At 39.4% G+C, this 12,406-nt stretch overlaps 1 protein-coding gene across 1 annotated transcript; it reads right to left on the minus strand.

Annotated features, from left to right (window-relative positions):
• Positions 1-6,855: 6,855 nt before the first annotated feature.
• LOC101614481 (E3 ubiquitin-protein ligase PPP1R11-like) lies at positions 6,856-7,275 on the minus strand. The gene has a single exon (XM_045139870.1). It carries the CDS (start codon positions 7,273-7,275, stop codon positions 6,856-6,858), a length of 420 nt encoding a protein of 139 aa, XP_044995805.1.
• Between the last annotated feature and the right edge of the window lie 5,131 nt (positions 7,276-12,406).

Here is a 12,406-nt window from a genome sequence, read left to right on the forward strand (position 1 = left end):
TAAGATTGAATTTGAGGCCTGCTCCTTTACAGAGAATTCATGCCTATCTATTACTAAAAACCTAGTCAACAGCCTATGACTTGGAATACCATAAGCCATAAAGGGTAAGCTACTACTATTATTTGGCTAAATGGATATCTTATACCCACCAACTGCTGCTGTACATATTTATGTTATTACCTATCTTTTAGAAATGCTCTCACGTTTGGTTAGAAAACTTTGTCTTTTCAGGTTGCAGTTACTACTGTGGAGACTCAAAACTCACAAAAATACTGAAAAGTGACAGTTGACTGTTCTGCACTAAATGAAACACCTCTATCACACCTCCAATCAATAGATCAGGGAATGGATGTAAAATTATGTAAAAATTTAATAAAGTATTTTATTTAAAAAAAACTGGGCTGGACAGATGATTTAGCAGTTAAGCTGCTTGTTTGCAAAGCCTAAGGACCCAGGTTTGATTCTCCAGTAGCCACATAATCCAGATGCATAAGGAGGCACAGGCATCTGGAGTATTTTTTTTTCCACTGTCTGGAAGCATTGGCAGGCCCATTCTCTGTCTCCCTCTATCTCTCTCCCTCTTTCTCTGTCTCTCTCAGATAAAGAAATAAAAATAAAACATTAAATAAGAGAACTAATGGGATAGGGAGATGGTTCAGCAGGGAAAGCACTTGCTGACAAAGCCTAATGACACAGGCTTGATTCACCAATACCTATGTAAAGCCAGATGCGCAAAGTGGTGTGTGCATCTGCACTTCATTTGCAGTGGCTAGAGGCTCTGGAATATGCATTCTCTCCTTTCCCTCTTTCTGTCTCTATATTGGCTTGCAACTAAATAACATTATTTTTGAGTAAAGTGTTTTTTTTTCTTTGTTTATTTATTTATTTGAGAGAGACGGACAGAGAGAGAGAAAGAGAGAGAGAAAGAGAGAGAATGGGCTCACCAGGGCCTCCAGCTGCTGCAAACGAATTCCAGACACGTGCACCCCCTTGTGCATCTGGTTAACGTGGGTTCAGGGGAATCAAGCCTTGACTCGGGGTCCATGGGTTTCACAGGCAAGCGCTTAACCGCTAAACCATTTCTCCAGCCCTAAATAACATTATTTTTAAAACAGAACTAAAGTTGGGGGAAGATACTGGGGGAAGAAAGTTGGGGGAAGGAGGAGATTGGGAATAGGAAGAGGAATAGTGATCAATAAATGAAAATACTTTTGAAAATGCCAGAATGAATGATATCTAAATCTCTGTATGTCAACTAAAAATGCCTATATCCAATAAAAAATAGAAATTCTTTGAACAAAAAGAGTTCACGTGTTGAAAATCAATATCTACTGTGAGATATTGGGAGGGCAGAAATAATCTTACTATGGTGTTTGGGGACTCAGCCCTAGAGGATGACCGAATTAGGAAATGTCCTAAGAATGGATCATTCAGACAGTAATGGTGGCTTTATGAGGAGAGCAGAAAGGGAGAGGGTGAGACACAAGAGAGGCACAACTGAGTCAGAACTGGCACACAAGCAACTATTTCCCTCATCAAGGCTGAAGCATGGACTATGTGGGTGGTGCTTGATTTTAATGAATAAGATAAGACATAGAAACAAATGCGGTTGCTATGGACCAGGCTCAGAAAGAATGGGATGTACTTACTCAGTACTGTCGGTCAAAGGATGTGAGTATAAAATTGCATGCATCCAAATAGTTACAAAAATGGGAAGAGAGAACAGGCAAATATATGAGTACTGTCTTAAAATGGAATTGGCATTAAAACTACATATAGCCCTGCGTGGTGGCGTATGCCTTTGAACCCAGCACTCTGGAGGCAGAGGTAGGAGGATCGCCATGAGTTTGAGGCCACCCTGGGAATACAGAGTGAATTCAAGGTCAGCTTGGCCTAGAAAAGACTCTACCTTGAGAAAAAAAAAAAAAGCAAAACAAAAAACAACTACATATAGTCAGTTTCCTTATACTTTGGCACTCAAAATAGCTTTCGATGACTAGACCACGTGAGTTAAAAAGGCTGAAATGTTCTTGGCCCCTTGATACTCTGTATGATCTATTTTTCCTGATTAGCGCTCAGCCTAGCATACATTCCTGATTTCCAGTTTCCCCAATTAACAAAAAAGCCTGATAATGTAGAGAAACCAATTGGATTCAAACCTCATTCACAATTTTTCTAACAGTGCTTCTGAATTATGTCCCTGCTTGCTATCAAGCTTACTTTACCTTAGAGACATTGTGAAGTTCTAAATGTCTTTTCTGTAAGAAACTGATACCAGGACTAGAGAGATGGCTTAGCGGTTAAGCGCTTGCCTGTGAACCTAAGGACCCAGGTTCGAGGCTCAACTCCCCTGGACCCACGTTACCCAGATGCACAAGGAGTCGCACGAGTCTGGAGTTCGTTTGCAGTGGCTGGAAGCCCTGGAGTGCCCATCCTCTCTCCCTCTCTCTATCTGCCTCTTTCTGTCCCTCTCTGTCTCTCTCAAATAAATAAACAAAAATAACAAAAAAATAAAATAAAATAAAGAAACTGATACCAGATCCAAATGGAGTTGCAACAATCTATATATGTTTTAATTCTATTGATGCTCCTTCCTTTCATGGGAATAATCCTGTTTTTTTTTTTTTTTTCCAGTTCTGGAGATAGAACTTGGGCCACACACATCCTAGGTAAGTACTTTTCCACAGAGCTATATTCCAGCAAATATAGAGTCCTTTCTTCCCCAGTAAATATGCTTCATTCTCCCACTTACAACAGTTTAAAACACATTTGGGTTCTTCAGGTAAAACATAGGTCTTTAGTGTCTTTCTAACCCAAGAAGCCTCCTAGGTTGCATTTCTATTTTCAGGCATAACATGCACAATAAAACTTCCAAAATAAAAAGTCTTCTCAGTGGACACTTCAAGCTTCACAGCTGGTCAACGAGGCCAGATGTGAAAACTGCTATAATGCTAGTATGTCTGTTGTAGGGGAAACGAAACCTCTCTGATGGCATTTGAGGCCCACTGCAACGAAGGGAATTCTGGCCTGGTACTGAAAACCTAATTAAATGGGAATGGCTGGGAAGGGCATAAACCCCAGGGTGGAAACCATTACTTCCGTCTGGCTAAATGAATATATCACGCCCACCATACTACCCTCTAAAATCTTATATAAGCTCATTTAAAACCTTATAAGATTGCTTAGCGTTTAAGGCATTTTCCTGTAAAGCCAAAGGACCTAGGTTTGATTAACCAGGACACATGTAAGTCAGATGCCCAAGGTAGTGCATGCATCTGAAGTTCGTTGGCAGTGGCTGGAGGCCCTGGCATGCCCATTCTCTCGCTCGCTCTCTCTTCCTATATTTATTTCCTTGCTTGAGAGAGCGAGAGAATGGGAGCACCAGGGCCTCCAGCCACTGCTAATGAACTCCACATGTAAGCACTACTTTCTGCATCTGGGTCACCTGAGTGCTGGGTCCTTTAGCTTCACAGGCAAGGGCCTTAAATGCTAAGCCACCTTTCCAGCCCTCTCTCTGCCTCTTTCTCTCTCTCTCTCAAATAAATAAAATAAAATTGAAATTATAAACTAGGAGATACAACAGTTGGAAAGATGGGATTCAGTGGAGGGAATATTCAGGATGAAGTAAATGGAAATTATGTTAAATATTAAATTAAAATACTAAATATATTCTTTGTTGAAAGAAAATCTCATTCACAAAATATAGCTTATATGCCCATAATGTTTTTTTTTTATTTATTTATTTGAGAGCGACAGACACAGAGAGAAAGACAGATATAGAGGGAGAGAGAGAGAATGGGCGCGCCAGGGCTTCCAGCCTCTGCAAACGAACTCCAGACGCGTGTGCCCCCTTGTGCATCTGGCTAACGTGGGACCTGGGGAACCGAGCCTCGAACTGGGGTCCTTAGGCTTCACAGGCGAGCGCTTAACCGCTAAGCCATCTCTCCAGCCCGCCCATAATGTTTTGAAGGTCATCCAAGAACCTGATATTGTTTGTAACCAAACAATTTCTATTTTAAAAAGACACTAATCCAAAAAGATGTAGTACTATTTCTATTCTTGTGCATGGATCCAATTCAGTTCAAATGATTCACAGAGTATATGATAAAGGTTTCAGTATGGGAAGACATACTTCCTGGGTTAAAGTTCCATTTCCAACTTTTATTACCAATGTGGCATTGAGAAAATTAACAACACTTTATCTCAGTTCCTAAGATGTGCATTGGGAATAAAAATAATACCTATGGAGAGGATAATTGGGAGGACTAAGTGAATGATTCAGGGGGAGGAAAAGAAGTAAATTAGATCAACATTCCTTGGATTGAGAACAAGAAGATAACTTTTAAAACATAATTCTTTTTTAAACAAAAATTTCTTTTTTAGCATAAAGGAAAAACTAACAACAAGATAGCAAAAGCTCTAGGAGGCAGAGATACAGAAGGGAACTGGAAGCTAGCATTGATATAGCATTTGACACTGACTTTGACTTAAGGATATTTTCCATTTTGAAGGCATGACCCAACTTTGTGGGAATATATTAGTGGAGGAAGATAACATTGAGCCCATAATACAGAAAGAGCAGATATCTTTGATGCTTTCATTTTGGCCTACAATGGCTGGAAAGTTATGATAAAAGTTAAACAACCTAATTCTAGAACTAATGGAATACAAATTAGATTTAATTAACTCGAAACGTTCAAAAATACGAAACCCAGCCGGGAGTGGTGGCGCACACCTTTAATCCAAACACTCGGGAGGCAGAGGTAGGAGGATCGCCGTGAGTTTGAAGCAACCCTGAAAATGCAGAGTGAATTCCAGGCCAGCCTGGAGCTAGAGTGAGACCCTACCTTGAAAAACCAAAAAATAATATGTAGGTAGGTAGGTAGGTAGGTAGAAAGGTAGATAGATAGATAGATAGATAGATAGATAGATAGATAGATAGATAGATGGATGGATATAACCCTAAATTTGGAATGAGACAATCCTAGAGTAATTCAAACACATACATGCATGCATATACCCCTCTCCTTCAAGTGGAGACTATCCTCATCCTACACCTAAGTTTTCTACAAATAATCTTGTAGATACAAACTCTAACATCAACAAGAAAGCATAAGGCATGCACGGACACAGAACACAATGGGCAGCAGGAGAAAAATGAGAACAGCAATAAACACACAAAGCCTGGACGTCAGACATAACTTGTAAAAATAATGTTGAATATATACAAGGAAATAAATTCTAGACCAGATATTTTCATCAGATAATTTAACACTAGTAAGAGATATATCATTTGCAAAAAATAACTAAAATTGTGGGGTTGAAAGGCATAAAAAATTTAATTGGGGCATTTCATAACTTATAAAACACGATTGAAAATATGTGGAAATCTTAGGCATAAAATAAATAGAAATAATATTTAAAAGATATAGAAAAATCTGCTATGGGGCTTCCTCTCCTGCCCACAAGTTACCACAAGACCATCCGCCATGACCTGCTTCCTGCTTTCCCCCAGGCTCCTGCCAGGAGAGTGGCCAGGAGTGCTTTTTATTTATTTATTTATTATTATTATTATTGTTGTTGTTGTTGTTGTTAATATTATTATTTAGGTTTTTGAAGTAGGGTCTCACTCTAGCCCAGGCTGACCTGGAATTCACTATGGAGTCTCAGGGTGGCCTCGAACTCACGGTGATCCTCTTACCTCTGCCTCCCAGTGCTGGGATGAAAGGCGTGCGCCACCACGCCCGGCTACTAGTGCCTTTTGAATCTGATTTCTCCCTCCCCCACGTGTGCTGTCACCGTGTGTGAGTCTGGGTGCAGTGGCCTGGTCGGGATGCCCTCTGCTGTCCATACCACTGCTGCATCTGTGAGTTTTCTCATAGTTCCCAGGCTTTCATAAAATAATCCCCAAGGGCAGTGCGAGGCACACAAAAGATACTCCGTGGATTCAGGCTATCAGTTCATCTTCCAGTAATTACCTGGTACCTCTCTGATTCCTCTTTCCAAGTCCATAAATCCTTCAATTTAGTCTTTGTAAGCCACATGCAATGCCAAAAAAATTAGGGATTTAGTTCCAAAAATAAGAGGAAGTAGGAATACTACAAAGAATGCTCTTGAAATGATAGTTCTTAAGATTGAGTGCAAAAGGAGTGAAATAGAGGAGGCTGATAGATGGGAGATCAGTGCAGATTTGGGTAATAGGAAGTCTTTCTGAGGCTTAAAATTCCTTTTTGATCAAAGACCAGACAGAAGCCAAGTGATACGAATTTGGTACTATCGGATCAAATCCTTACTCATAAAACGTCGAGGCCTAACAATAGTAAGTATGTCCCGGGTTCTGATTTTGCCACTGGGCAGCTGAAGGCAAAAGGAGATGAAATGCCAACTTGTCCAAAATCCCATCTCAAGGAATATTGATTTTACTCAGCATGAAAACAAGAATAAAGTGGAGTGGGCAAGTATAGGTCAATTATAAAGTTCCCAATTAATTCAAAGTAATATAATATGTATAGAAGAAGTGGTGGCACCTGGGAAAGCGATAGCTCAGCGTGATGCTTATGGACACAACAGGAAGTAGGCGCAGATAGCCCAGCTGTCTAACACAAAAGGTTCCAATGTGGCTCAGAGATCCTTGAGCCCTATGTTGTCAAATAGTGAAGGTGCTATACCAGGCCTTTCAGGTACTCTGTGGGTCCCTTTCTTTCACTTCCTACCTTCCTCCATTGCTACCTTTTCCCATCACGTAAAGATAAAACACACATCAGAAATGAGTCTCACTTATTTAATCCCTGAGTTAGCAAACTGGACACATTGCAGTTTAATCGACCTCAGGCATAAGAGAAGCGCAAAACCAGCTTAGTCCTTAATGGGGGACGGAAGAGATTGAGAGGGGTCATCAAGTTTTTGAGATGAGGCAGTAGAAGCACTATTGAAACGGACATGACGCCTCCCCTGCTTACTACCACAAAGTAGAGGATCATCAGTATTTTCATCTTCCTTATCACTTTCTGATGAACTTTCACCAAAGGCTCTAGGTTTCTTACAAATGCAACATTTAAATGAGCGACGGCCCAAGTGCTCATTGTCAATAGTGTCACTAGACCACACAACCCTCTTGTGAGATTTTGCTTTGACTGATAGAGTAGGTAGATTGTTATTCTTCAGTTCATCTTTGGCAATAACTGTGCCCTCTGAGATGGTTTCTGCTAGCCCAGGTGTCGACTTCTCCACAGCAGCACTGGAAGGAGGACAGATGAGAGGCATTGATGTATCCATGGTGTCTGAGGAAATAGGCATTAAATTCAATCAGAGTCACAATCACAATTAGGAGACTGCATCTGCTTTTGATTTGGAGTTCCCAACCATGGGGTGCCCAGTTTACCCTTGCTTTTGTCTTGTGTTTGTTCAAAATCAGATCTTGGATTCATGGAACAGAGTTTGACTACCAGGGAAATGGAAGAGGTAGGAGAATGGAAATCTGTACCAGACTAGTTCAATCTCCTGTCAGATTAAAAAGCAAATGATATTTTAAAATACATGACTTCATGACAATTGGCTTAGGAATACTCACTAAATAGATCTTATTGATTGATTTGTAATTTAACCTTTACAATACGCAAACATTTCTTTCTGTCTACGTAGATCTTTCTCCGCTTGAGCCGGTTATAATTTACTATAGTATGAAAACAGATGAGAGACGAAGAAATGGCTGGAGCAGAACACAGGTGACAGATTACTTTGAATTTCACACTAGAATCCTGCAATCATTGACAGTTTGTCATCCACAGAGTGAAATTCAATTTTTACTATAGTATCAATGTGAAGAAAGGAAAAGGATATATAGAGAGATAGTTTGTTTGGGAGGTTACCTAGCAGGATAGGCAAGAAGTAAGAAAACAAATTAATGCAATAGCACTGGAGAAAAACAGAAGGAAAGGTGGTCAACAGCCTTTCTTCATTAAGGAGAAAATTATTTGTTACTATGGGTAGACATGAATCAGAATCTGGACAAAAGCAGATGACATTAAAAAACAGGGATTACTGGTGGGCATGGTGGCGCACACCTTTGATCCCAGCACTCGGGAGGCAGAGGTAGGAGGATTGGCGTGAGTTTGAGGCCCCCCTGAGACTCCATAGTGAATTACAGGTCAGCCTGGGCTAGAGTGGGACCCAACCTTCAAAAACCAAAAAAAAAAAAAAAAAAAAGAAAAAAAACACCAATAAAACAAAGGTTACTACTGATCAAGGGAAATTAGCTGAGTAAAAAAGCAATAGTGCTAGAAAATTTTTAAAAAAATTGTTTTTCTTTAAATTTTTATTAGCATTTTCCATGATTATAAAAACAATCCCATGGTAATTCCCTCCCTCACCCCCCCAGACTTTCCCCTTTAAATTCCATTCTCCATCATATTACCTCCCCATCACAATCATTGTACTTACATATATACAATATCAACCTATTAAGTACCCTCCTCCCTTCCTTTCTCTTCCCTTTAGGTCTCCTTTTTAACTTATAAAAATTGGGTTTTTAATGGCTCTTTTATATACATACCCATATAGGTGGAACTCTGCCAGGTCTTCTGGTTCTCATCGAGGCATCTTTTCAGCACACAGCCTTAGAAGACTAGCTTTGCTGTTTCCTTGTTACACATGTCTCCATGACAACTGAGACAGAGGGATAGGTGCTTCTGTCTCCTAGGAGTTCTGGCTTTGAGGAGTTCACCTACTGGTGGACTTGAAAAATATTTCTTCCTATACCTGCTTATTTCATGAGGGATTCAGATCTTTAAAAATGCCTACCCTTACTAGTAGGCCTTTCAATCCCTGTCAGTGCATGGTCAGGCTTCAAAATTTCATATACCTCTCATAAGCTGTCTGGATTGACAAAAGCAGTGACCCATAACCTAAGTTGAGTTGTATTTCAGTAATAGGATTCATGACATTTCAAATATACATATATATATATATATATATATATATATATATATATATATATATACACACACACACACACATATGTGTGTATGTATAAAATGTATTTGATCATACTCACTCCCCATTACCCTCTCTTGTCCTCTCTTTGGCTAGTCTCCTTACTCGTTCTTTTTAAAGTATTTTAAATCATTGTTTATTAGCTTGTTTATTCATTTGAGAGAGAGGAAAATAGAGAGAAAAAGGCAGACAGAGAAAGAGAATGACTATGGGTGCACTGATGCCTCATGTGTCTGCAACCCAACTCCCGACACATGTGCCACTTTGTGCATCTGGCTTTCCTTGGGCACTGGAGAATCAATCCCGGGCCATCGAAGCTTTGAAGTCAAGCATCTTTAATCACTGAGCCATCTCTCCAGCCTCTCCTTCACTTTTCTAAGAAACTTTTAAAAACTGTATATCCTCAGGTCAATCCCAGAAAGATTAAGTTAAAATATGGGATGAAGATCATATTTTTCACATTATATCGATATAGTAGTACACTGCACATTGTCTCCCAAACCTTGAGCTACTCAGCCTTCTCAGAGACCACTGTCATTGCCGGGTTGGTCTGCAGCCCACCGCCAGGCCCTGGAATACACATGGGACTCACCGTTTACATATCTACTCTGCCGTTACAAACTACTTATTCTTCACAATCCAGAGTTGGCCGCTGTGTAGCATCTCACTCTGCAGGGCTTAATTAAGTTTGTGACATAGCATGACATTCTAGAGACTTAATTTGCTACTACAAACAACCAGGTGCTTGAACGTCTAGATCATTCCCCTCTGAAGCCATGTTGATGTGGCTCTTACGTATTTTTTTTTTTTTTTCATATTGAATGAGGGGTGTGGTACAATTCAGAGCTGCAGATCCTGGCAGTGTGGGCAGACTGTTTATGCCTGTTTCCAGGGAATATGCCTGTACGACAGATCCCAGATGTTGAATTAATTTCAGGAGGAATCCAAGACCCAATCTTCCTAGCCATGCTTATTATCTATTGCCTCAAATCCAAAGGCCTCTGTGTGGGCCATGTAAAGTGTGGTGGTTTGCATCAGAAACTCCTGTTTTCTGATTCTGGGTCTCAAGCTGATGGCAATTTGGGAGGTGGAGCCAAGCTGGAGGAGGTGTGTTGTTGGGGGTTGTCTTTGTAGTGTTTCAGCAGCTCCACCTTGCCAGAACTTGGCTCTCTCTCCTGCTTTTGTTTTCCATCTGTGACGACTGAGGTCATGTCCAGCCTCTTCTCATGCCATCCTTTCCCCTGACATCATGAAGCTTCCTCTCAACGCTGTAAATTAAAATAAAACCTCTCCTCTCATCAGCTGCTTTTGGTTGGGTGCTTTCTCCCAGCAAGGTAACTACAATGTAAGGCCTGTGCCCAAAGGCACCCATCAAGGCATTCTCTCTTATATGAAAAAAATGTAGCGTAGGAGTAACCCAATAGTCTGCCACCGAGGAACCAAATAGCTCTCTCTTGCTACTGACATTTCCACCAGAAACGTCTGTGGCATAAGCTGCCAACGAATTTGTAGCCTTCCCTGGTATTGATGGCAGCTGGGAGAACTGCATGGTGACTGCACTATTGTACCCATCAGTATCTAGAGTGAGTGTAACACAAAAAAGCCAATACAATTAGGGTCACTACAAGATTACATATAACCCCCATGGATCTAGAAATTAATGCAAGGCTACATAAAAATGTAAAAATATAAAAAAGCAAGGAAACATGGCACATTAAGAAAAATAAGTGCCCAGCAAATTCAAGTGAAGAAGTTCACACCCAGTAATTTCATGAAAAGAAATTTAAAGCAGTAATTTTCATTCAGCTTCTTATACCTTTAAATTGCTCTATACCAGTTTAATTTTGTTTTTAGTTATCAGGGACATCACAGAATTCATTGGGGCATTTTCATACATGAACACATATGTGACTGCCCTTTTTTGTTATTCAATACATCCATTGCCCTCCTCTATTGCACTCCTCTGTTCTGCTCATCATCGCCCTTCTAGTAGTTACTATTCAGATTTCCTATGATATAAATTCTATTGCTTTCTTTTGTTCCTCCTCTCCCAACCTTTAGACATTTTCCTCAAACAGTATCAAAATTCTCACTCAGTGTCGACCAAATTATATAAGTAACTATTTTGAAAAATAAAATGAAAACATGAATGTAGACATAAAGTATTAAAATGAAATTCTGGAGCTGAGAAATATAATGGATAAATTAAAAATTCACTGTGTCACTTAATACCGATAGAGTGAATAAATTTTAATAAAGGTAATTTAAATTCATCGAACCAGAGGAGACAAGCCAAAATGAATGACAACAAATCAAAAAGCTTAAGGTATTTACACGATACTATCCTGCCGACCAATATATATACTGTATTGTAATCCCAGAAGAAGGTAAAGAAATAGAGAATTCATTTGATGAATTAAGGGCCAGAATCATCCCAAATATGAGAAGTAGTATATAATCTGTCCATGTAAAATGTACATTAAAAAAATATGTATCTCTTGAAAATGTCTGGAATGAATGGATATCTGTATACAGTCTTTCATTAAACAGGTAATGCCAGACCTACTTTCTTGTCTAGAAAGAGATTGGATTTAAGTTTTATTTTAGGCTAGACCCCAAATCTAGTGACCTCACTTAGAAAGATCTATGAACCACTTTTATTAGCTGTACTGTGTTAGTGTATATAGTCTTGGCCAGACATGCAATACACTGATAATATATATATATATATATATATATATATATATATATATATATATATATATATATATTTCAAAATTTGATTGAGTTGAAGAATGTGTGAAATTCTTGATATATGATGGGTGCCAAACTACATACACATGATGAAGAAAGGTGGCATGCAAAGTTGAATATGATTTTCTTGAATGGAGCTTAAGAAATGTAGACATGAGGCTGAGTGTGGTGCCACATGCCTTTAATCGTAGCACTTGGGAGGCTGAGGTAGGAGGATTACCATGAGTTCAAGATCAGCCTGGGCTAAATAGTGAGCTCTATACTGGTCTGGACTACAGTTAGACACTTCCTCAAAAAAAAAAAAAAAGAAATATGGACACTTTAATCTTTATACTGAAAATAATGATGGTTTTTTAAAAAAATTATTTATTATTTGCAAGCCAAGAGAGATAGAAGAGAAACAGACAGAGAGGGGTGAACCAGGCCTCCAGCCACTGCAAATGAACTCCAGATACATGCTCCAAGTTGTGCATTTGGCTGTACATGGATACTGGAGAATCAAATCTGGGTCATTAGGTTTTGAAAGCAAGAGCCTTAACCACTGAGAAATCTCTCCAGCCCCAATGATGAATTTTATTTTATCCAGAGATAATGGATGGAAAGTATAGATTCAGTTTTCATTTGGATCATTAAGTTATAAGGTCATAAAATTTATTGTTTA

Source organism: Jaculus jaculus, chromosome X, assembly GCF_020740685.1.
Source record: "Jaculus jaculus isolate mJacJac1 chromosome X, mJacJac1.mat.Y.cur, whole genome shotgun sequence".
NCBI lineage: Eukaryota > Metazoa > Chordata > Mammalia > Rodentia > Dipodidae > Jaculus > Jaculus jaculus.

Bases quoted from the DNA above. Each gene is read 5' to 3' on its own strand.
- LOC101614481 (XM_045139870.1), bottom strand. From the start codon at position 7,275: ATGGATACATCAATGCCTCTCATCTGTCCTCCTTCCAGTGCTGCTGTG.